This window comes from Phymastichus coffea, unplaced genomic scaffold, assembly GCF_024137745.1.
Source record: "Phymastichus coffea isolate CEN01 unplaced genomic scaffold, Cenicafe_Pcof_1.1 PCOF00151, whole genome shotgun sequence".
Lineage (NCBI taxonomy): Eukaryota > Metazoa > Arthropoda > Insecta > Hymenoptera > Eulophidae > Phymastichus > Phymastichus coffea.
Window position 1 is genome coordinate 217089 of NW_026706962.1, and position 24934 is coordinate 242022.

General features: G+C 54.9%; 2 protein-coding genes across 2 annotated transcripts; one reads left to right on the top strand and one right to left on the bottom strand.

Moving 5' to 3' along the window:
• Positions 1–1780: 1780 nt before the first annotated feature.
• Positions 1781–3672, top strand: LOC131672473 (uncharacterized). The gene is made up of 6 exons (XM_058949711.1): positions 1781–1849; positions 1912–1977; positions 2061–2159; positions 2414–2545; positions 2615–2792; positions 3599–3672. The coding sequence occupies exons 1-6, from the start codon at positions 1781–1783 to the stop codon at positions 3670–3672; spliced, it is 618 nt and encodes a 205-aa protein (XP_058805694.1).
• Positions 2879–24934, bottom strand: LOC131672459 (hemicentin-2). Its single transcript, XM_058949682.1, has 15 exons — positions 24489–24934; positions 17154–17292; positions 14391–14599; positions 11932–12042; positions 11612–11815; positions 9470–9618; positions 8357–8555; positions 8157–8287; positions 7932–8091; positions 7565–7858; positions 7178–7486; positions 6614–6949; positions 6294–6550; positions 4821–6227; positions 2879–4745 (listed from the first exon to the last, which is right to left on the bottom strand). Exons 1-14 carry the CDS (start codon positions 24595–24597, stop codon positions 5934–5936), a joined length of 2901 nt encoding a protein of 966 aa, XP_058805665.1. The 5' UTR covers positions 24598–24934; the 3' UTR covers positions 2879–4745; positions 4821–5933.

Consider the following 24934-nt stretch of genomic DNA (forward strand, 5'->3'; position numbering starts at 1 on the left):
AGTTAATGTTGGATTACTGGGATAAATTGAAAATGACAAGCACCTTTTATTATTTATGAATATATATATATAAGTAAGACTGTACAAATACTTTTCTCTAAAGATATGCAAACTCTAATTATATTAACTAAAACACAAATCAAAGATAACACAAAGAGAATAAGAAGAAAGTAGCAGAGCTCCGAGTCGATGATAGAATGTAGTTGTAATGCAGAGCACGCTAGTTGAGCAGCGCCGCACAGCGAAGACGGCGCGGCAAGTTCCCGCGCACATGCGCACAGTATTCCGAACACTCCCTCCACTGTACGCATATGCGCGTGAGCACAAGCAGCTCACTTAGGTCCGTTGGTTTCCGCGTCTGCAAATAATTAAAGACATTCTCGAGCATAGTCAGTTATTAATTATATTATCTCTAATAGCTCTAAAAGAATCGAAAGGAAGAGGCTTTGTAAATATATCTGCTAAGTTTTCTTTAGATGGTACCCAAATCAATTTAACTTTTCCTTCAGTTACGCACTGTTTAATGTAGTCACCATGTACTTTAGACAATTTATTTTTAGTTCCTGTTTTCTCTCTATTCTCTAAGCTAACAATTATTTCTTTAACTGAATCATCAAAATTCTTTAGTTTATGGTTTCCTTCTTTTTGTGTGCAGCTGATTGAGGACTTATTATCGCATCTGATAATTATAGGGTACATAGTTTTTCCTAACATGTCTCTAAGAGCTTTATCTAATGAGATCATTAAGATAAGCTGGTCGTGATAGTCTGGAATGTGCTATTTATGCATCGTCGTATATTTTTGTTTAATAAAAACTGAAATAAGCACAGATTTTTCCCCTTATCCTCTTTTCCTTCCTCTTGTAAAAAAGAGAATTGTGAAGCCAGTTTATTCGTGATCTGATTGGGTATGAAAAATAGTCACGTGATCAGCTGTTGTTATGGATAGTAGTATATTAATTCGTGTACGTTTATGAAAGATTACTGCAGATTTTACTAAATGATTAAATATTTGAAAAGTGTATCGGTATAGTTGGCATGAATTTAATATGAATGTATTGATTGAATCATACTAACCTGAAAATAAAAGCCGACTGATAAATTAATTGCAAGACTTTACTCTGTGCGAAAGTTTAGCTTGAAACAAATAAAGTAGGTAATAATGAAAGCTATAAATCGTTGGATTATTTATTAAGGCATTATTAAATAACACAATATTAGAAAATGTGTTTAAATATCCACTTTTACAATGGTGAATGTCTCTACTAAACTAGTTATTTACATCGTGAAGGATATGATTATATAGAATATTATATTGTTTTTATAACTGATATTAGATGTTTTATCGTGATTAAAAAACTCTTTTTAATAATTTTTTAACATAAAAATTGGGATGATAAAAACCTACGAGAATTGATTGATCAAATTTGAAAATCATGAGCTTGTAACTGAATGTTTGTTTAGCAATAAACCATATCGTAGGCTATATCTCATATGAAATCGCTAAAATATTGAATGCATATCATGAAATTTTCAATTTGAGCAATAAAAGTTTCGATCTATATTGGTGCATTAATTAAATTGAATGTGAATTGCGAAAAAGGACAAAAAAAATGAGCGCGAGAGGTGGTATACGCGTATACAGCATAAGTAGCTTTTAACCTAGCGCCTAAATTTTAATTATCGCTTGATAAATTGACAGGATTAAGCGGTGGAACAAAAGTCATATTTTATTTGATTTGTTTCGATATTAAGCGAAAGAGTATTTATAAGCGAGACGTATGGAGAAGCCAAGAAGAAGAAGAAGTTTCCTCGACATCGTTAAGAACGATTTAGAGTTGGCTGGTAGGGTTAGTGACAGTCGTCAATGATTGCTTGTAAAAGTAATTGTAAAAGTAATGTGCATGTTTAGCGCTCGCTGCTCACCCGTTTCGTTTACATTGGCGAATACAAAGGCCCGACAAGCGATGCTCTCAGCGTAAGTTCTCGAACATTTGCCCGCACTCTACTCGTTGTGATCTAGCGAAAAAGGCTCGACCGGGCGTCTTTCCAAATACATAGATATTCAAGAGAAACGTGAGAGAATTGAGCGAGCAACACGAGGAAGCAATTTGCGGACTGCTGCTACTTTATCCGGAACATTTTGTTCATTTAATCGAGGTATCGCGAGTGTTTTGATTTTATTTGACTCGTGACGGCGAGCATGCATTGGACGTGTCCCCAGGCACCGGAAGAGAGCATCTACAAACACCTGTGTCTTCTGTTGTCGAGCAGCCCGGCTTCGTTTGGCCGCGTGGTAGCCCTGCCGGCACACTACCGTGGGCTTCAAGTACCAATGATTCAGCGAGCGCGTGGAGCAAGCTTGCGAAAACGGTCATTTTCAGGCACACTTGGCAGACTGGCTCACTGCGCAGATATCAAGTCCACCTTTGCTATTGGAGACAGCGGAGAGGAGCGAGCTTGCTACGGTCGAGAAGCACACGCGAAATTGTCTGCTGAAAATGTATTCCCTCTGCGAAGTATTGACAGCCACGAGGACCAATGGCGTGAGCACTTTGTGCCTCGAAGGCTCGCGCGCTTGGACCGATAGCTCACCGCGAGGTAATGCTTTGCAGACGACGGAAACGCAGCATCCGAAAGAAGCCGCGAAAAATTTGAACGCGATCGCTCCTCACCTGCTGCCAGAGCTCACAGCAGTGGAATACTTGCTGTCGATTCAGTCCTCGGCATTGAACGATATCAGACATTATCTGCTTGCGTTCAAACGAATTCCCCTGGTCAAACTGTTTAATGGTAAGTGCACGATTATACGATGCTTGTTCCTTCGTTCGATGTAGGATCGGGTACAGGGCTAATGCGCACAGAGCCGAGACACTGACTTGGAATAAAAACGATCATTTATTTTTGAATATTTACATTATATCAAAACAACAGTTCTCTCGTACGTACAAAGGTGACGCGCGATAGGTCGAATGAATACTGGGCTACATAAGTATAGACAATGGTCTTTTGATGTACGAAACAATCGCCTCGTAAAATTTGAAATTTGACAAATCCCAGCGATCCCAGCGACAAAAGCAAAGTAAATACACCAATTTTTAGAGACATTTGCTTTGATCAATTTAGATGCTCGCTCGACATTGTTACAGATTCTGATTGTTGCGTTGGCGCTCGGTTGTCCAGCGCCATGTCTAACAGTCTTTCCAATAAGTTTTATTTGACTCGCTTCGCGCCCTCGATATTGCCTCGATATTCGCACATGACTATCATATTATATTACACGACGCTTCTTACGCTTCAAAGTTTTTCTTGCTTTTTTCGCTTTATATGACATTGATCAATACCATCAATACCAACATTTAACTAGATTGTGCGGATGCTGCATAGCTCGTGTGTTAGCTATTTCAATGAATGTTCAGGGAAATCTTCGTTTCACGTTGCAATCGTATATTTGTACTTGTTTTTTCGGAAACTAATCGTAAAAATGTTCGGGCATTGTTGCTGCTCTTGTCAATTGAACGAATCCCGACAACAATTGTCCTCGCAACAAACAGTTCCAAATAAATCAGTGTCACTGAACAGCATTTTATCATCTGCAGATCGTGTTTGGCCGGCTACACCTGAATTGCTAGCTCGTCATCTGGCCTCGCGAGAAAATACCTCCAGAGTCTAGGGTAAGCTTCGACTGCAAATGCTCATTGGAATTTTCTTACGGATCTCGACATCAAATATTTGGTTCAAGTTGGATCAATCACAATTCAAACATACATATACATACATACACACACACACACACACGCGCACGCGCGCGCGCGCGCGCAAGTCAGTCGTCGTTTATGAACGTGTTTAGCGTTTCTTTAAATACTGTGAAACTCCTAACGTAACGCCAACTCACAAACCCATTGGCTATGAGAACTGAACGGAATCGTGCGAGGACAACATACGTAAAGCTTACATGTCAAAGTTTAATGGTTCACGCCGATCGTGCACGCATACAAATGAATAATAATTTATCTGGTACATCAAACGATTGGTTTATCTGTCAATTCGTCTGCTTGATAAATTGCCTTGCTCGCGATCACGTAATTAATTTTGAGGACTTGTCTTTCCAAGCCGAAGACGTATTTATTGATCCTATGCATAATTACAACAACTGTCCTCACTTCGTATTTCCTTTTGCACGCATCAATTCCATAAACGGCAATGAACGGTAACAATGATTTTTAAACTCTCAAGTAACAACGAAACGTTCTTTCGATTGCTGATTCTATAAATTTATATGCCATGATAAAAAATTAGTAAGCTTTCTCATTGTCGATAAAATTTATACATGATCACCCGTATAGTTGTCATGCAGCAGTGGGACTATAGATTGCAGTTAACCAGCAAGAATCATTGCGCATGTATCGAAAGAAGGAATGGTTGTCGCTGTCGTTTCGAATTCACAATAGGAAAAAGTGATGCTCGCCGAACTCCGGTTAGTTTGTTCTTGTTTTGCGATGGCGCTCGACCGGTTGAACGCTTCAACGTACGTACCTTCTACGGCTGAGCCATTTTGCCATTCTATCGATTGGCTCGTCTCATCGAGACCGACGCAGCGACGCTCCGGCGCGGCTTTGCGTTGTCTTGCGTCCCTTGGTAAGTGCGATTCGCTGGATAGTCTCGCCATGGCATGGCCATGGAGTCGCCAGGCGCTGCTGCATAGACAGGCAAGCAGCGACAGACCAACGATAACCACGGACGAGCCTGCGTGGACGAGCAACAATGAGCGACACAGAAACGCGGCGTGAATGGCCTAGCGGCAGAGAAGGGCATACTTACGACGGACAGGCGTAGACTACTCGGTGCAGATACGACGTTGTGCGGAAAGCGAGATTGCCAGATTGCGATCTACTCGATCAAATACACGCATACAGCGCTCGTCGGAGAGCCAGTCGTAGCAATCTCAGGATGTGCCCGGCTATATCTAAATATGGATGCGATGCATAACGATTCGGCAAAGTTGCGTAGTGGCGCGTCTATAAAGTAGGATGAGCAGTGAAAAACAAGCCGATCTTGCGCGTATTTGTGGCTAGCCTACTCCGTGGAGTTACGGTACAAGAGGAACGTCAACTCGACGAGTGTACAGCTTTGCAGTCGAGCGTCGTTGAGCGTCCTCGGGCGCCTGACTGACCGGCTGATCAAACGGCAGCCAGCTCGGAGCAAACGAAACTTGCTGTCGATTGTCGGGAAGGCTGTACTGCCGCCAGATCTATCACCGAAGAGCACGATTTACTCGTCTGCCCCGCTGGCTGCTCGCTCCGGCTCCATCGACGCTATCCTGCCTCCGCCTATTTATACATTTAGCGCGCGTACATTGAGATTTTCGTCGAGTCCAGCCGGCAGCCACGATTCCAGTTGGCTCTCGGTCCTGCAGTCTCACATTCGCTGCCGCGATTCTTCTTTTGCCGTTCTTCCTTTGTCCGCGACTTCGGCGCACATGCATTATTCATAGCCAGTCATTGTATAAAATATTCTCGCGTTCGAGGCGTGTATTTACAAGTGCGCGTGAGCCTCGGAATATTCATTGACCGCCTCGCAAGCTCGCCCAGCTGTTCGCGCGGCCACCCGCTGGGCCACCCTTCTCCTTGTCCTCCTTTGTCCCTGCTTGCTCCGCGCCAGGTATCCATTTGCCGCCTGCTCAACCGTTCGGTCCTTTATTCTGCTCGGCTGGCCGCCACTTTGGAGCCCCAGCAAGAAGCTGATCATTCAGGATCGCGCGGGTCCCTATGGAGCCGCGCGACGAGGCGAAAGTTGGACGCGCTCAGCGCAGCGAGAGGCCCGCGGCGACGGGAACCGCCGGGAGCGAGGACGAGCCGACGAAGAGGGTGTCCGGGAGGAGGCGCAGGCGCCGCGGCCGAGCGGCCAGCCGGCGCGAGCCGCAGCGCAGCCGGGTCAGACGGAGCTTTCGCGCTTGGTCATCAGCAGCGGCGTGGCCGGCGGCTGCTGGCCGGGAGCGAGCTTGGCCGCCTCGGCTGGCAGCGGCGCGCGGCTCTGGGCCGCGGCGAGGGGCGCCGCCGGCTGGCGGGCCAGGCCGGGCTGGGCTCGCAGCGGGCCGACGCCGTAGCGCACCGTCGGCGACACCGACATGGGCGCCGGCGCGTGGCTCGGCCAGTGCTGCGTCGTGGAGTGCTGTCGCGGCAGCGTGCACATGCCGCTCTCGTACGCCTCGCTGGCCAGCGGCTGCAGCTGCAAAAGGTCAGCGGCTAGAGCGCGTCGGCGGTCGCCGCCCCGCGGACGCGCAGTGCAACCTACGTTCTTGTGCTTGAACTGGACGGCGTGCGAGAGCTCGCGCAGCGGCAGGTCCCTGCGTATCGTGCAGTAGCCCGCGTAGTTGGGCCTGGGGCCGGCGGCGGCCGCCGCCGCCGCCGCCGCCGCCGCCGCCACCGCCGCCGAGCGCTCGAGCAGGCCGCGCGACGGCGACGTCTCTATCGTGGACACCAGCCTCCTCTTGCGCAGGTACTCCGACACCTCCTCGCCCGTGAAGCAGCTCATCTCGCAGCCTTGAAGGTCTGAAAGTGGTCCAGTGTAGGTGGCAGCTGCGGGCGGCCGGGCAGCGCACGAGCCATACGCACCCGTGATCTGCTGGGGTATGATGTCGGGATTCTTCTCGTCGCTCTCGCTGACGTCGCCGGCACTGATGGTGTCCAGCTTAACGAACACCTGGGCGTCCGGGTGCTTCTCGTCGGTGATGAGACTGCCGCATTCCCGGAAGCGCAGCTCGCGCTGGATAGGCGCGGCCTTGACCGCCTTGCCCGCCTCCTCGTGCTGCGACTTGGCTTGATCGTCCACTTGCGAGTGCTGGATGCGCAGCACGATCATGACGATGACTGCGACGATGACGAGCGCCGCCACCACGCCAATCATCACGCTCAGCATAGGCGTCATCTTCATGTTCGGCCTCGGTCGTTCTTTTCCACCAATGAATAGGCAGGCAGACAGGCAGGCAGGCAGGTAGGCAGGCAGGCAGGCAGGCAGGCAGTCAGTCAGTCAGTCAGGCGGGCGGGCGGGCAGGCAGGCAGGCAGACAGACAGACAGACAGACAGACAGATAGACAGACAAACAGACAGACAGGTGAGATGAGGCCGCACGCGAGAACCGAGCGTACGCGAGCGTTCGCGGCTGCGGGGCGTACGCACCCGAGTCGGAGGTTAGCTGCTTCTCGGGCAGGCTGAGAGTGGCGGCCTGCAGCACCGTGGGGTCGCTGCGACCCTTGTCGTTGTAGGCGAACACGTAGGCCTGGTAGAGCGAGCCGGCGTCCAGGTTGTCGAGACTGAAGCTGGGCGTGCTCGAGGTCAGGTTGGCGCGCAGCTGCTGGCTGCTGCCGTCGCGCAGCTCCAGCAGGAAGGCCTGGGTGAGGCCGCCGTCGAAGCCCTGGCTGCAGCGCACCGCGAACGAGCTCCTGGAGGGGTTGGCGGCTGTGCAGTTGTGCACCACGTCCGGCCGACCTGCGCCCGCATAGGCAAAGATCGCAGCGGTTAACCGGCTGCGCACAGGCCGCAGCCCGCTGACCGACTGGCGCTCACCCGCGGGAATGATGTGGTAGACGCAGGGCACCTGCTGGCTGCCGATCCGGTTGCTCGCCCAGCAAAGCAGCGTGCCGTAGTCCATCTCGATGGTCGGTGTGTAGCTGGCGGTGGAGCTGGTGCCGCTGCGGCTCACGTGGCTCGCCGACAGCTCGATGCTCTCGGCCGAGTTGTTGAAGGTCCAGCGGAACTGCACGTCCGCTGGGTTGGCCTCCACCTGGCAGCCGATGCTCGCCTTCTCTTTCTTCGCCACCCCGTGGAACTTGGCCTGGCCGGGTTTGCACGTGGGCGCGACTGCGGCGCGAGTGGACACGGTTAGTCGGTGGGTCGCGCGATCCTCGGCCGAATCGAGCGCGGCCCTACTCACACATCACGTCCAGATAGAAGGCCTGGCTCTCGCCGTGGCCCTCGGCGTTGAAGCCCACGCAGGTGTAGTTGCCGGCGCTGCGGCGCTCCACGCCCTGTAGCACCAGGCTCTGGTTGCTGATTATCACGCCCCGGGACACGTTGTGGCTCAGCGGCTCGCCCTGCGATTCGGTCCGGCGGTGAGCCGACGTCTCCACGGGCCTTGGCCGCTCACGCAGCGCCTTACCTGATGCCGCCACTCCACCTTGTACACCGGCGGCTTGGCCTCGATCAGGCAGTCAAAGTACACATCGCTGCCCTCTTTGATGGCCTTCGGGTCCAGGTTGGTGCCCAGGCGGATCCTCGTCTCGGGCACGTCTGCAACACGACGAAGCGTCAGTCGGTCAGTCGACACGGCTGCGAGATCGCACTCCCCGCAGAGCTTACATTGTATTTCCAGGGTCCAAACGTCCTCGATGGCTGCGCTCCGCATGATTGGATTTTCCGCGCGGCAAAACAGCCGTTTTCCCGCGTCAGCCTTGCTCGCCGTGAACGACAGAACGCTGGCGGTGGTGTTGCTAGCGCCGCCACCGCCGCCGCCGCCGCCGCCGCCGCCGCCGCCGCCGCCGCCGCCGCTGCCGTTCGTCTGTAAACCAAGCAGGTGGACGCGCGCGCGCGCACGTACATACAGCCGACGAAAGAACGGTCGGACGAATCGCTCGTCTGTCGAGTGGCAAGCGCGCACTGCTCTATTGTCTCAGCTGTCGGGCCTTGGCCGACTACCCAGCAGTCAAACGCGATCATCCACCTCGTTTTCCGTCGTCTTGGATTCATTTCTGCTGTCCTTGCGAAAGGTCTTTCGGTCCGGCGACCGCGCGATTGATCAAACCGCTCTTTGCGAATAATCACGGAGAAGGCGTATTATTGCTGAATGCGCTCGACAATATTTGCTCGGCTTGAATAAAACATCAGCTGGCGCGATGCTTTTCGACCCAATTGCAACGAGCCGACGTGCTCGTTGCCTCTTTGCCTCCAACATTTTCCGGCTTGTTGCAGCATTGGCCGTTTATCAATACTTTCGTCATTTCTATCGAAATGGCATTATTTACTGGGCTCGCTACGCCTGGCCAGTGGACTGCGCGTTGGGCGATGCGCTGATCGGCGTTTGACCACGAGCATTGCTCTTGAAATAACAATAAGCCATTGCGAGCACGAGCGCGGCCGCGGGCAATTAATCATTGACGCTCCGAGGCATTTGCCGGGCAAGCACCGCGGGCCGTCCGACTTGGCAGGGCGAACACGACTTTTCGAATGCCAGCCAATGGGCCAATGCCAGCTAATGAGCCTGAAAACCCGAACGGCTTCCGCTCGGCTTGGCCGGCCGACGGCCCGGAGAGCTCAGGTTCGCCCGAATTGCAGATCAGCATCGCGTCGCCCTATCGATCCGCCTTGCTGTCCGCGGGCCGACGCCGGGACGAGACTTGGCAGTGCGCGCGAGCAGAACCCGGCCCGTCGACCGACAGCTCGTCATCTCGTCGGCTGATATTGCCGCATACTCACGCTATTTTTGGACTTGAGCTCCGACTCGTCCTTCCACCAGGTGATCTGAGCAGCCGGCCTGCTGCCGGTCGTCGTGCATACCAGGTTGTACTTGCGCCCGGCGGACAGCGGCTGGTTGGAGCCCAGGATTTTCACCGTCAACGGGCTCACTGAAATTTCACAATGTCAATTTGAAATTTGCACGAATGAGTATCGACCATTCGCTCAGCTCGCTCGCTCGACGCGTCCATCAGTTTTCGTGCCAAATAATCGTTCTAATCGTTCAGCGGCATTCGCGCGACAAACCAACGACTCGCGATGAGTCACTAAAGATTTGAAGCCGCCGATTGCCAAGCTTGCCGAGCTCACCGGCTCGTGTCCCAATCGAAGATCGCCAGATATAGGACACTCGATTGGTCCGAGCAGTGTCACCGAGACTGGCTCGCGGTCCGCTGGTCAGTGGGCAACTTTTGCACTGCCCGATCTCGAGGAAAACGCCTGCTTTGTACCAATAACCAAGCAGTCGGTGCGACCAATTGCACGAGGAAAACTGTGCGTGATCTGGCATCGAAATTCTTAATAATGGCGAGTGGAAGAAGGGGAAGCTAGTCGAAGATGAGGGCTGCAAAGAAGCGCATGCGATTCCCGCAGTTAATTTTAAGGCTCTAATGCGAGGCAATGAGCCAGCGCGCGCAGCGCTTCTCGAGATTTGCTTTGCAAAGTAGACGTCATTCGATTAATTCGAGAGACAGGCAGCGAAGCGAGGTAGACTCTTGACTTCTTTCAGCCGTAATCTTGCGATCCTCGAGGCGATGAAGCTACGGCAAGCCGCGTGACCGACTGGGCCCTGTGGGCCGTCTTATTTGTGGGTTGCTTGATTTGTCTATTCAACGATGCCTTCGTTGCGCGTCTGCAACAAGTGTCTGGGCAAGCGACGAGCACACGAGCGCACTCGGAAAGGGTCGATAATTGGGATTGCAGCGAAGGCAGTTGGCTTGTCCGACTGGAGCCAGAGCTCGTGTCGATGTGCTCCTCGCGAGCTCGATCGTTCATTTTCGGCTAGCCGGCTAGTGGACGTTCGCGAGAAACGAGCTGGTTGGCCTACGTCGCTCCGTTAACGTCCGAAGTTCGGAGCTCGGAGTCCCCAATTCAATGGGCGACGTTGAATCGCATCGGCGCTTGCCACGCTCTCGTCGCGCTCTCGCCTCGCCTCTCCTCGGCTAGCGTACTCACTAGCGTGCTACACTTACCGCTTGCCCGAGATCGTCGCAGCTGCTGATCATTGCGCTCTTTCGGCCGCTCATTGTCCCACTGTGCGTTTACCCCGCCTTCCGCATCGCCAAGTCGATGCAATTTTCCGCCAGTGCTCGCTGCATTTGTTTCTTTCATCTGGCCGCGCTCGCGAAACTCTACTTGTCCCGGTCGGAGTATCTTGCCTCGAGCCGATGGCCAGCGCAAGCCATTCAAAGTTAAATTGGTTGCAGTCACTAAGCGGCAAATCCCCCGAAATCCATCCGCGGCAGCGCACGTACCTACAGACCGATCGATCGCCGGCCGACGGGCCGAGCTACCAGAGTGGAGCGCGCGACACGACGACCAAGGAGCGGCGCGAGGAAAATAGCTCTAACGCGAGCTCGCGTCCTACCGCGCGAAGACCGTCCAGCAGCGTCTCTCGCTCACGGGCCTGGTTCACTCGTCTGGGCGTTGGAAAGCGAGCGGCTCGAGAAGCCGGCCGACGGGCAGACCGCGCGTACTCGGCCGCTGGCTGGACGCCGGCTACGTCTGCCGGAAACGCGCTCGAGCGCGGCGCGCGGCAGCGCCGCTGTTCCGAACAGCTGGATGAAATGGCGATCCAGGTCGGCTAGCTGCTCGAAACGCGAAGCTAGAGGGGGAGCGAGCGCGGGAAGGGGTTGGGTTGGGTTGGGTTGGGAGGGGGAGGGCGTCATCGAGCGACGACTGCTGAAAACGAGTGCGGCACTCGGCCTGGCGCCGTGCCCTGACTGCGCCGGCTGACGGCCCCGGCCTTCGACTCGCTCTTGGAACGTCGCGACCAGAGCACGAATGCGCACGGAGCAGCCGGCCTCGAGCAGTGCGACTGCGCGGGCGCACGCCCGGTCGGCTGGGCGGCCGAGACACGGGTGCCGGAGAAGAACGGCTACTCACGGTGCATGTTGATGCGGACGCTGGCGGAGACGGGCGGCGCTCGCTGGCTGTTGCTGGCGTTGCAGCTGAGCCTTGCGTCCACGTCGCTGCGCTCGAGCTTCCTCAAGAGCAGCTCGCTGCGGATCAAGCCGTCGCGCTGGCTGCGACTGGCGTTTCCGGCGAACACTCCATCCCTGTACCAGCTGACTCGCGGCATCGGCTTACCTGGGTGTTGATTAGTCGCCGTCGTTAGACTTGGGTCCGAGTGCTCGGCAACCTGGCCAACGCGGGGCCCGAGGGGGGAGGAACGCGGCTCGGGCAAGCCGGCGACGCGCACTTACCGCCGTGGACGTCGCAGAACAGCCGCAGCTGGTCGCCCTCGAGGTACGGGCCCGCACTCGTGCCCAGCGCTATGCCCTTCTCGTTGAGTACGGCCACCTTGTGTGGAGGCACTGCAACAGACAAGAAATGCGCCGCGGGCGCATTCGATTATCGGCTCCGCCCGCAGCGAGCGTCGCACTTGTGTACGCCAATACTCCCTACGGAGCTGTGGAGTGCGGCGGAGGCGGCGTCGCGGTGGCGCGCGGACCAGCAGACCGGTGGCGCCGGGGTGCGACGGATTGCGTTGTCGACCGTGTACGCGACGAGGCAGCTGCGGTGTGCAATGGCCTGCGTGCGAGCCTCCGGACCAAGTGCTGCTGACAATTCGGACTCGCGCGGCACGTAGTCAGAGGCCGCCGTAGATCGTGCAATGAATTCCATTTGCGCTTGCTGCGCATAAATAGACAAATATCCGTTGCCGCGAGTAACTTTTTCTCGACTCGGACCCCCCATTAGAGTGCCTAGTACAGCTTGGGTTGTTTGTCCTGTTGCCGGCGGGTCGACATCCATCATCGGGCGTCATAATGCATGACAACGGAGACAGCGAGTAAAGCAACCGACACGGCAATTAGATAACGGGTGCGGCTCGTTCATCATCTTAAAGGCAAAAAGTCCGCCGAACGCTCGCTCGAGGCATCCGTCACGCTGAGCAATGAGAGAAAGCAGCAGCAGCAGCAGCAGCAGCAGCAGCAGTAGCAGCAGCAGCAGCAGCAGCAGCAGCAGCAGCAGCAGTTACGCGACAAAAATTTATACCAAATCCAGCTGGATAAAGACTTGATTCACTATACACTATACGGGAACATGAGCCCCCAGCTCAGCTAGCGAAATCTGCAGGCATGCTAGCTCGAGCGCTCTTCTCGCGGTGCAACGTCCGTTATTGAGATGTGTCTTGAATTTATTGTGTTTTTTAATTGGCTGATTGTGTTTGATGGATCGCACGCTTTGCCTACGACGCGAACAGAGAAAAAAGGCGAGGAGATCCCAGCACGCGTGCAGATCTCGCCTAGTCGAGAAGGCTTTGTTGTTGGGCATGAATGTTCTTGTCTGTGGAAAGCCTTGCCTGCCGGCAAGCGCAAACTTGGGCCCGAGCTCTCGTTAAGTCGGCCCAACATGAACTTGCGCGAGATTCACTGAATTTTGCTGCATTTCGCTGCATTTCGCTGCATTTCGCTGCGGACAGCTGGCTATTTATGAAATGAGGCTGGGGAGAGGCGGAGAGAGGTCGAAAGAGGGGTTGAGCGCGAGAGAAGAGCGAAGAAGAAGCAGGAAAGCAGGATAAAGTTCGCGCTTAGCTGGAGCCCTGCTATTAATTAGGCAACAAGACTACTAGCACCAGCTCGACTGCTAGTACCACTCCTCGGCCTAGAAAGCCAACGTGAAAAAGCAAGTACGCCGACTGAGAGTTGCTCTCGACGTCATTTCAAAGTTGCAGCGCGGCCCATATTTTGCTTGCAGATGGCCGAGCCGCGTGGGCAATATGAGCGCGATGAGCGCGCGGCCGGCTAAAAAACAGAGCAAGCAGTTGCAGCAAAGCCGAAGACCTAATTCGCTAATCGAAAAGCCTAAAGGATCGGCCGTAAGCAGCATTGCAGAGTCACCTACCCATGGACAGGTAGGCGCGCCAGCCGTACAGCAGCGCCCAAGACGGCAACGTATCGAGGGCTAACTGCCATTATCTCGCAATGGCTTCTCGGCCTTACCCAGTAACGGCCCTTTCAACTGGCTACGCGGACTGTCGATCGTACGGTTTTAACATTGTAGAGAAAGCGCGGACAACGACGTCGTGGCTCTTCATCGCGACCAACGGAACGTTGTTGCCCAAGTATGGAACTGTTTTGTGCAATTGCTCATATATTATCAATGACATTGCGAGTGTTGGCCGCACAGCTCGCGCCTCGGATATAAGCGCGCGTGCAAAAAGCCCATTAGAATAATTGCTTCGACGGCCCTTTTCGCAGTCTCGAGTATCTGCTTCTCTGGCTGCTTTTTCATTTCTTACCCTCTCTCTAGCCTCTTGCCTTGCTTTCTTGTCGACTCTCGAGCCTCTCGCCTCTCGCTTCTCGCCTCTCGCTTTAATGTCGAGCTTCGTCGTCGTCTTCTGCCAAGCGCCCGCGTCGCAGCTACGAGCTCTGCGGCGCACTCGACCTCATTGCCACTGCTGCTCGCTGCGCGGACCCGGCCGCAATTCATATGCTTGTCTCGCGTCTATCGACGATCCGAACGCGCAATGTCCGGCTGGAGCAAGAGAGCACGCTCGAGGCAACGGCAAGCAGCGCCGGACCAAGTTACTCGTGGCTGCGATTCATGGCAGCGAAACCGGATCCCGGCACTGCTGACCGATCGACAATGCCGCGACGCAGCTGCACACGCGCTCACCGATCGCTGGCCGCTTGCTACTTGTAATGCGCATGCCTCTTACCGATGACGCTCAAGTTGACTTTGGAATTGCGGGTCTGCCCGATGCGGAACTCCACGCGGCACCTGTAGATGCCAGCATCCTCCTCGCGTATGTGGTCGACTCCCAGCTCCGCTGGCTCCCTGTCGTGGATGAATTTGGCCCGGCTCGAGAAGACCTTGTCGTCCGACCAGCGCTCGGCGAAGTTGATGTCTCGATCTCGGGCGTCCACGCTGTCGACAGAGCAGAGCAACAGCCACGATTACATCAGCCGGCTCGTTATCGAAGCCTCGGAAGGCCGTCGCTTATAAGTTTCGCCGAAACGCGACGAATGCGCCTCGACTTGGATGTGCCGTGCCGCCTCGTTGCAACTGGCCCGCTTTTCCAAGTTTGATAAGCTCCAGCAGCGCCCCGATAACCTACTCAGGAGGGGACGAGTGCGTCTATCCTGCCAAGATAGAGCTTGTCCCAACTATGCGCGCTCGAACGCGCCAAATTAGAATTCATGCTCGACGTGCACGTAGCCGCGCGTAGCCGCGCGTAGCCGCGTAGCCGCCGTCCTCCGGTCGGATGCGCGTTAAGCTGCTCGGTAGCCGAACCAATTGATGCGATGAAGCTGCAGCTGGGCTCGTTCGCCGAAGAAGTACGGGTGACGCATGTCCATGGCTTTTTTACGGCGCCGAATCGTGTCACTGATTGTTTCACCGAATGCCTCATACACGTGTACAATTAAACCCCGCCTCTCTCCGTGTTTTTTTTTTTCGCCAACCAGCACTCCGAGCTGCTGACCAACTTTAATCTAGTCCTTCCATATTATTATTGCTATAAAGCAAAGTCAGAAGTGGACCGCGATATCGACTCGGAATAAGACTTTACTTTTCGTTGCTTTTTCGATGTCTCGTTTGTCAGTTCAATTCCAAAATAAATATTTCCGCGAACTACTTAACGCCGCGCACGATGACAGTGGCTAGTGATAGCAGTTCGTACGATATTTGTACTGGGCAAAGATTTTATGCACTCGATCCATTCAATACACCTCGAAACAAACGTCACTTCTATTTTTTATCCATGCAGATTTCTTTTGTACAGTAGAGGACATATATATCGAGACAACTTGCAATTATAAAATGAACCAACGAGAGCTGTAAAGGAGCTGCAACAGCTATAAAGGAACATATTCGGGCAAGTTGGCATGAAATATTCGAGGAATCAGGGAATCGACTGTTTTAAAAGTTATATCGCGCGGCTAGGTGCGGTGTGGTGACTTTCCATCTGGAAGCAGATGGCAAAATGGTTCATTCTCGTGCGATACGCGGAGCAATGATTGTCGTGTTGTCGGTGTGAGAGCAATCAGAGTGCCGAGGCAAGCCAAGGGGCAACGTTAAGACAACGGAAGATGAGCAGCCGTTGCATACGAAAGATGCAGTGCGTACGAGTGGAGCGGAACCTGGGATCCATTTGGCGATGAGATTGAAGTATCGAGGATGAGGGTGTGGGGAGCGGCGGCAGGCCCGAGAGGCGAGTTTGATGAGTGCAGAAAGGAGCTCAGTCTGGCCTCGAGGGTATTCGCTGCACGTGATAGGAGGCGACACCTCGTATCGGCCGGATATTTATTTATGCCCTCCGCAAATGCTTTCGCGCTGCCGCTGCTGCCTGTCTCCCATGCAGTCTTCTTAAAGTCGACAAAGACGCAAATGGAAAAGTCGCGTATATTTGAGATATCGAAGTCCGCACTTCCGGAAATGTGCTGCTTTATGCATAGAGCAGCGCCCGCCTTCTCCCTTCTCGCGGGTCAACTTGCAATTCTCCTTGCACTCGGTTTTTCCGGGCCGTCTCGACTCTCCCAACGTTGCATAATTCAACTGGTCGTCTCTGGTCTCGACTCGAATCTCGCGACATTGCTCCTTGATCGACATCGCGCCTACCCCGCTCGAGTCGCGATCGGCAAGTCGACGACAGCGCGGCGACCACGCGGTGCGACGAACCCCGATCCCTTGGTCTTGGAGGCACCAATTTGCAATAATTGAGCAGCTGTACTCGCGCGAGCGCCTCCCCGATAGCACCTGAGAAACCCAGAGTCGTATTCCGCTCAATTCGCCAATCGATTGACCGGGCAATGCGGACCAGTAACGAAGCCATGGCCAAAAGCAGGAAAGCCGGCGAGCAAAATAAGAGAGAGCGGCCGCCAAGCGGCGGCCAGTCCAAGAGAAACAGGCCCAGCCGTTCGAGCGGAGGGCAAACGATCAGCCTTCCACTTTGGTGCGAGACCGTTCCAGTTAGGGCGGCCTCTTGGAAAACACTCGGTCGGTGATCCGATCGGCCACTGGCGCTGCGTCGCCGAAGCGGCACTTGTCCGTCAGTCGAAGGCCAGCTCGCCGCCGAGGCTTGCCGGTACCGGGGCACTCGGTCGAAGCCAAGCGGGGCCTGCGGATGAGTCGGCGGCTCGGCCCGACTGCTCGGTCGGGCGCACTTGCCGCGCACTTGCCGCGAGCTTGCGCGCGCAGTCGGCGAGGCTAACGTCAATTAACACCAAACGAAGCTTGCGCACGCCCGGCCTCGTTAAAAGCATCCGCCGGGCGCGAGACAATGGGGGCATCGGGGAGAAGGAGGCGGCAAAAGGGCTCTCGTAACGAGAGCGCGCACGAGGACAAATGTAAGGCTGCAGCGACAGCTGCGCCTCGACAAAAGCTCGGCTCGTTTTCGGCCTTTGTTCCCGTCGCTCTTTCGCTTTGCCGTCGCGATCGTCGCCGAGCCGAGCAGGCCGGCGAGACGCCGAAACGAGCCTACCTGTAGATGGCAGTCGAGCGCTCTCTATCCTCTCGGAACCAGAGTATCAGCTGGACCGCGTCGTCCTCCTGGCTGGACCTGATGTCGCAGGGTAGGTAGGTAGGTTTATCTTGCAGGGCCACCACGTCGATCACCGGCACTGAAAGCAAACGTCGGTCGTTAGAGCTCGTCTCAATGGGGCTATCGATTAGTCGCGTCGGAGGCGCTGGACCGCCACGCCGCCGCGGGCCATTGCGGCTCGGATGCTGCTTTCCGTGCGCGTGCGCGCCTCGCGCCCTCCCGGCCGCTCGTCACGGCGTCGCCACGCGTCGGCGGCGCTTTCGGGACGAGGTGCTATCGCGAGCACTCATCTCGTTGGCTCTGTCCGCGCCACTGTCGCGAGTCAGCGCCGCGGACTTGTTGCTGATGCGCGTCGAGCCCGGGGAGCGCGCTCTGTCCCACGCTCTGTCCCGCGCTCTGTCCCGCGCTCTGTCCCGCGCTCTGTCCCGCGCGCCCGCCGGCGACCTGTGGACGATCGATTTTCCGTGCGTGCGCCCGAAAGGGCGAAGCTCATTTGTCGAGCTCGCGTGAGCGCGCGAGCCGCGGAGGGAGAGCAAGGCTGAAGCTCCGCCGTGCGTGCTCGTCGGCGGATTCGCCTCGCTTTCCGCAGGCGGCTGCGCGCTCGGATCCCAGAAATTGGATTCTTCGCGATGTCGATAAGCCATCGCGGCGATCAATAACAGCCTGTGGCGCGCTGCCTACGTCCAAGACGCCGCCGCGCGCACGCGGCTGCTGCCGCTGCTCCGGTCGTCGTGAACGCGAAAGCAGGGGTCGAGGCCCGCGGCCTGCTGACCAAGTCCTGGGCCGAGCAACGACGATCGACGCCTCGGACAGCGCTCGCGATAAGGCGCCCTGAGAAGTGGCGCGAGAAGTGGCGCGAGAAGTGTGCGCAGCTGCGGAAGGATCGACGTGCGATGTTCTCCCAGCGCTCGCGGCGTTCCGCTATTTCCCGCAAACTATGTCTCTGTGAGCCTCGTTTTGCTTCAATGCTGCTCGACCAAGTCAATGTAGCCAGAGCAAGTCCTCGCCGTTGCTCTCCTTCAGGGAGCTTTTGCCTTCCACCACGCTTCAGTTCGAAACTCGAACGTCAATTGACATGTCGTCAAGAGCAGCAGCAGCAGCAGTTCGCAGCGCGATCCACTTGAGCCCAGTCTTCTTAAAAGACCAAACGAGCCAGTCATACGTCTTGATGGTTCGAGTGAGTATTATCCGAGGATTCGAATGATTCGCTGGATTACCCTTGAGCGCTCGAGCCGGGAAGTAGCTGCTTGTTTTTACAATGAGCAAAGAGGTTTGCCCGGCGATAGGTCTGTATTGGCGCTCCTGCTGTGAAATCAAGGGCATGCTCGGACTTCGGAATTCGATATTTAGATCTGTTTCCTTAGGACTGACGGACCGTAGACGATCGTTTTTGCTAAAGCTCAAGTTTGGAAACTCAACTGGTCAGTTGCAGCGCACCGAGAGACGACCAAGTCCCGGAGTGGCGTAGCTGCCAGCAGAGCCGCGCTGAAATTCACGTCTTTCAGCCCCATCGACATTATTTGGCTGCGGTCTTACGTAGACTTTGTCCGCGCGACAATCTCGTCGTAGCAAATGCTCCTGATAGTAAGTCGGCATCGATAGTAAGGCTGGTCCTTCGAATGTACTACTCGCACGAAATTGCAGCAGAAAAGAATTGAGGGACGCAGTGGCTGGAAAAAGTAAACGTCCCTTCTGAAAGCTGCCATAGCTCGAGTCTCGGTCCGCTTTATGGAGCCTCTTTGTCATGTAACCCTCTTGAGCAAGCAGTCTTGAGAGGCAGCAGCGGCAGCAGCGGCAGCAGCGGCAGCAGCGGCAGCAGCGACAGCAGCAGCAGCGAGGTCAAAGTCTTATAGACTGGCGTAATTCTGTAATTAATTTGAAAATCCTTCCGACTGCTGGGCGAGAAATCTAGTTAACCTCCTAATTAATTGCTGCATAGAAAGTCGTCGCTGTGTGGGCTACTCGAAACTTGAGCCAAGTATTATTTGCTTACAGAGGCAGAGACGGACTATTCAACAATTAGCTGTGGATAGCAAAGCAAGCAGCTAGTCGTTATTTAGACGCGGCCGACGCAAGGCCGGTTACATTTTCACGAGCTCATTTCGCGAGAAACCGCAGCAAGTTTGCTCGTCACATTAACACGGCCAAGATAGTATCTCAGCGGCGTTGTCGCGGTGAGCAGCGTTAACTCACCTAGCTGCCGCTCTCGCTTCTCTCTTTCCCTCTGTATATTCGTTTTTCGAGGTGGGGCCGCATCCCCGGAAGCATACGGGCTCGAGTGCCGATTGCCGGCCAGCGTCGTCGGCGGCCCGCTCGAGCGGCCAACCTTCCACCACGCGGCAACGGCGAGCCTCGAGCCTCGAAGACCGCCAGCCACGGCCAGCTAGCTGTGTGCGCGTCCGCTTGAACAGCACGGAATTAGAGCGGTCGATGCCGGTGCGTCGCGCGAACATCCGGCGCTCGGCCGTGCTCGCCGCCGGTGACAACCAAGTTTGCCACCGACGCCCGGGCAAAAAGCCCGAGAGGCTCTCGCTGCCGAAAGGAGCAAGCTTCGGCTGCGAACATTCGAAAGCTGGCTGGAATCTCAATTAACGCGGTCCGCCGGGCGGCCTGCTGGCTGGTCCTAGCGCGATACAACGCGCGGCATTGTTGGCGAGCGCGCGCAGACCTATTGCGTGCCGCGTATAACTTAATTACGTGGGAATCCAGGTCGGATTGCGATCAGCCTACTCGCTTTTATTCTTTCGTCCGCTTCGCTCGGCTGCCGCTCGGCTGCCGCTCGGCTGCACGGCCTGCCGCGCGCGACCACTGCGAGTCGGCCCGGCCCCGAGGCCGCACTGGCGCTCGGCCAAGTCGGAAGACCGAAAGACCGAAAGACCGGCCTATCCGCAGCCGGCGCCGTGGCGCTCGAGGCTCCGCGCCGACTGGGCCGGACGCGCCAAGGAGAATGCCGGCCGCTTGGCTGCCTCGTCCAATCGATATTCGGCGCTCGCGCCCCTCTCCGTCCGCCGGCCGGCTCGGTCGACTGTTCGCACTGCCGCAGCGCTGCCAGCGGCGGCCCACCTTCGAGACGGGCACTCGCCGTGCAGCTAGGAAAGCGCGCCGCCAGCAGGCCGATCGTTGGTCGAGACTGCCGCGCTCGCACTTGGCTCGCCACTCGATCGCATCAAGACCGTTTTTAGCGACGTTTGCGCGGCTGATCGGTGTTCCAGTAGCGCCGATGTTGATCCGTCTCTAGACCAGTGCTTTCGATCATTTTGCTGCTTATCCGAATGGGGTCCGGTTGCCTCGATTGGCGGCGCCCAGCCGCGCGTGCGGATCGCGCCAAATACGTCGACCGCGCCGCGCGCTGCCCATTGCAATGCCATTGCAAAGAATAGCAAAGCCGAAATGACTGCAAGACGTTATTGTCCGTCCGTTCCAGCAAAGTACGCAAGCAGTCTTGGAATCTTGTATAACGCTCGCTTGCGAGCGCCTCTCTCTCTCCCTCTCTCGTGCTGCCGAGCACGCCGACTACTTTGTCGCCTACGACGAGTGAGAGCAGCGAGTGGGACAAGGTCCTGTCGCCAGTCGCTGCTGCCAACAGTCGATCGAAGCTAAGGTGTGGCCGCCTGCGCAACGATAATAGGGACAAATTGGCGCTGTACCGACACTGCGGATGCCAGCTTTTAGTCGGTGCGAGAATCCATTTTTTTCGAGATCTGCGAATCGATTATACGTCGAAGGTTGATCGCGTGCCAACTGGTAGTCACGGGCGAACGTAGTAGCTTTGCCCTTGGCGGTGGCAACCTGGTGCCAGCGCGCACGCACGTGTCCCATGAGCACGTTGCTCCGAAAGAACTCACTCGCTCCAATGCGCAAACGGGCCGCCTTGCCTCTCGTTCGAGTGAATTCGCAAACGGCCGCATTGCTGCTCGTTCGCACATCGTTACTCGCATAAAACTCGGCCAGCACGGCCTACTGCCGATATCTACAGGTTGTTGAGTCTGCAGCATGCGAATTCGTTTGCTTATCGTCCAACTCGCGCAGCTGCTCGTGGCGGGACAATCAGCGGCCGGTCCCTCGCGGGCGCTCGCTCCATGTCCGCAATCCTTGCTGTTCCGGCTTCCTCCTTCATCCGGCACCCGCGGCACCCGCGCTCGCTCGGATCAGTGCCAAATCGCAGCCTTTCATAGCCTTCTATCGACCTCTCGCGGCTGCTTGGCCCCCGTGCGCTTGTGCGCTGCATCGAGTCGACGTGGGCGAATTACGTCCAATTACGTCTCATAATATGCAAACGTATGGACGTGCGACGTAAGGGAAGGCTGGTCTACGAGCTTGCGAAGGCAGCTTCGAAATCTTGCAAATCGATTTGTCGTCGAGACGGCGGCACTTGGCATTCGGCTCATTTGCACGCAAAGTGCCGAGTGCCGCCGAACATTGATAATTGCGCAGGTGGCTCGGCTCTAGCAGTCGGTCAATTTGCCTCGAGTGTTTGTCTTGCGAGCCAACGAGCAAGCAAGCAAACGCCAGCAGTTTCTGGCGCGGAACTTGCGCGGCGCGACTAAAAACCGTTGCCAGGCGAGTGTCGATGCGCGCTTTCGGCCGAGTTTGTAAGTAGAGGCGAAACAACTGATTATAATTGCTCGGGGCGGTTTGTGCTGTCGTGCAAAAGCAATGTGTGGCTGGCTCCTCAGCTGCTAGCAGCAATAAATTGTACTAAACACTCGTTTAATTACTGGCCAAGTGTGTCGCTGCGGCGGACTGTGCTGAACGAGCAATTTGCATTTCCCGGAAATTACAAGTCTGTTTCGTTACCTAGTGATTCGGGCTGCGACGATGGAAGCGGCGCACGCACTCGAGAGTGTGTGTGTAAGAGAGAGAGAGAAAGCTTAGTTTGCGGAACTGCATTAGTGCTAGATGTGATTCGCGGCTGCTGCTGCTGCTGTGCTGCACGTCTGCATCGCTCAGTCTTTCTCTCTCTCTCTCCCTCGACGACGACGACGACGACGATGACTAGTCGTAGTTGCAATTATGCCTCTTGACGTGCAGGTCGCTAACGCGAAAATGTGAGTCGCTGTTAAAAGTGGTTTCTCTACAAAATCTACAGGCGAAAATATCAGCTGCAGCTTACAACCTCGTTGTGCTACGCGAGAGCAATAAAAAAGGCGAGCTTTAGCTAGCGCTGCTTATCGCACTGCTGGAACTTTGGCTGGGCGTGCGCGATTCGTGCGGGTAGTTGCCGACGCGCGACAAGACGAATAGAGCGAGCGAATAGCTGGAGAGACAGAAGATAGATGAATAACGAGAGCAGCCTGGCTCTGTCGCTTCGTTTCACGTGCAGCCCCGTACGATTACTCTCTCTCTCTCTCTCTCTCTCTCTCTCTCTCTCTCTCTCTCTCTCTCTCTCTCTCTCTCTCTCTCTCTCTCTCTCTTTTCGTTGCGCTGTTGTTTACAAGAGCTGCATTGATTTTCTTTTCTGGTCTATCCTGTCGAGGCTCCACTGAGCGTCTCTTTCCTACAAGTGTAGCTGCTGATCATATCCGAATTATGCACAGGCTTCGGCGCTAATTCAATATAAGGTGCAAGGGCCAATGAACAAGACGAAGACGAGCAAGGTGCACTCTGCAGGGGTAATGCACTGGAGCGAGTGAGCGAAGCGCTCGCCAGTGGCATTTTTCAACATCGGTCTTCGAAGCTTTTGGCCGGTCGCTCTATTTACAAGTGAAATGCCACTCTGTATCACAGCAGCTGCTGGTGCCTGCATTCCAATTAATTAATTCATTAATTCATTGTGCAGACGACATACTATTCTCAAGCATCCTCTTTGCGCAAGACAATTCATTATGAATTCATCGCCAGCTGTGTATCGTGCACACACTGACAAAGCTCCACGTCCAGACTCGACTAGCCGACCGTTTGCACGGGCCAGACTGCTCCAACCAAGTGACAGTGAGTGTACTCGTTCAGGTGCACCAGTACAAGCCTCGATTAGGCAATGCCACCGGACAAAGTCGACGGATGTCGATCTCGCTGCCAGCGAGTAGAAAACATGGCCGAGTAGAGTCTGCGAGCTTGCGCCGGTAGCTTTCTCTCTCTTCATCTCGATTGATCCGCGCATCAAGCCCATTGCAACTAGTTATTCGGATGCTCAAAGAGTGGCAGCGCTGCTGCAGTTGTGCGCGCATTGATTGAGCATTCGAGTTGCCGGCTCATTCTGCAATTTTGACGTTTCTACGGCCTCGATGTGAAGCAAATGTCCGAATGTTTTACAGTGCCGGATAGTGCCGTGACCATAGTATTGACTGGAGCGCACACGTCGGCCAATTGGTTGTGAAACACTATTCATAAAAGTGCCAAATGATCGGCTAACGACAGTCACGCGTACAGGTGTTCTTCGCCAGACGTAGATGAGTCGGTGGCTATAGGTCGACATCCAGTGCCTACCTCGGAGCTAGCAAAGCGTATATCACTCGAATGCTTACGTGCCGACCGCATATTTTGTTTGACCGGCTCTCTCGCTTTGTCGTCTCTTGCCTGCCTTTCTTCTCTTTTTCGTTTTTTTTTGCTGACCCTTTGCTCGGCCTCGTCCTCGTCGTCGATCGCCTCTTTCTTTGTACTACGGCTCTCTCGCCGCATTGTGCAGCGCAGATTGGCCGTTTTTTTCTGAAATGCTCGCTACTCGGGGATCAACTAATAGTACAAATGCGCCTGTGTTCGAAACTGGCAAAAATTCTTAGTCGACTTTTCGCCTTGGATATTGGTACTTTTACAGCTGACGTGGATGATTCCCCGTAATGACGGATGGCTACGAGCGATTTCGTTGTTTCAAACTTACTTTCTTGGTTGTCGTCAACTCAGCCGCGGAACCGCACTGGCTAGTTCATTCGATTTCTCATCAATTTAATCGTTGTCGGCTAGCCATAGAGCGAATTTAATTGCGAAGGTTTTCGGACGGCAGAGTAGGAGGGGTGCGCGATCACACAGCTGCAGGCAAACCGATAAGATCTCGTGGATAATAATGCCCTGATAGACCGAGCTTGTAATCGCTTCAAGCCGAGTGCACTGTCCTCGTCTACGGCCTTCCGCAGTCGAGGGCCGCTCACGAGTACAGCGCATCGGCCCAAAACTGCAAAAGCATCAGCGACTTTGCAGTGATCTTGGCAGATCGGAGAGCAGCGATTAACGGCGCATTTGTAGACCCGGGCTCGCGAGCGCGCAGGAGATGGCTATAGTGAAAAGCGAATCCAAGTAGATGGAGTAGCACGCAGACTAAAACTGCCACAGAAAGCTCACCGTCTTTGACGCAAAGAGCTCCGACGATCCACAGAAAGAGCAACGGTGCCGCCAAGACTACACTGGTGGCGGCGCGCCGACGGCGCCGGGCTCTTGCTCGCGGACGCATCACGCCGGCCGCCGCTGCTGCTGCCGCCGCCACTGCTGCCGCCACTGCTGCCGCCGCCGCCGCCGCCGCCGCTGCTGCTGCTGCTGCTGCTGCTGCTGTGCACACTGTCGACTTTGCATCCGCGCACTCGACATAATCACTCACTCTCTCGTCGACATCACGACCACTTTCCGCACAGCAAATACTTTCACTATTCCAATTCTTCTTTACTCTGCTCTCACTCACTTGTTACCCTCATCAGGGTATCCATTTGTTTTCTGCTGGTCAACTTGTACCGGTATACACGTTCCACGGTAACAGAGCGTTGCTTGTACGCGCTCGGCGCGCGAGCAAGCGC

Bases quoted from the DNA above. Each gene is read 5' to 3' on its own strand.
- LOC131672459 (XM_058949682.1), bottom strand. From the start codon at position 24,597: ATGCGTCCGCGAGCAAGAGCCCGGCGCCGTCGGCGCGCCGCCACCAGT. The intron at 12,043-14,390 runs GTAAGAGGCATG...TGTCTGTTGCAG, and splicing joins AGTCAACTTGAGCGTCATCG to TGCCTCCACACAAGGTGGCC. The intron at 6,228-6,293 runs GTAGGTTGCACT...GACCTTTTGCAG, and splicing joins TCCAGTTCAAGCACAAGAAC to CTGCAGCCGCTGGCCAGCGA.
- LOC131672473 (XM_058949711.1), top strand. From the start codon at position 1,781: ATGGAGAAGCCAAGAAGAAGAAGAAGTTTCCTCGACATCGTTAAGAAC. The intron at 1,978-2,060 runs GTAAGTTCTCGA...CCAAATACATAG, and splicing joins CGACAAGCGATGCTCTCAGC to ATATTCAAGAGAAACGTGAG. The intron at 2,793-3,598 runs GTAAGTGCACGA...TATCATCTGCAG, and splicing joins CCTGGTCAAACTGTTTAATG to ATCGTGTTTGGCCGGCTACA.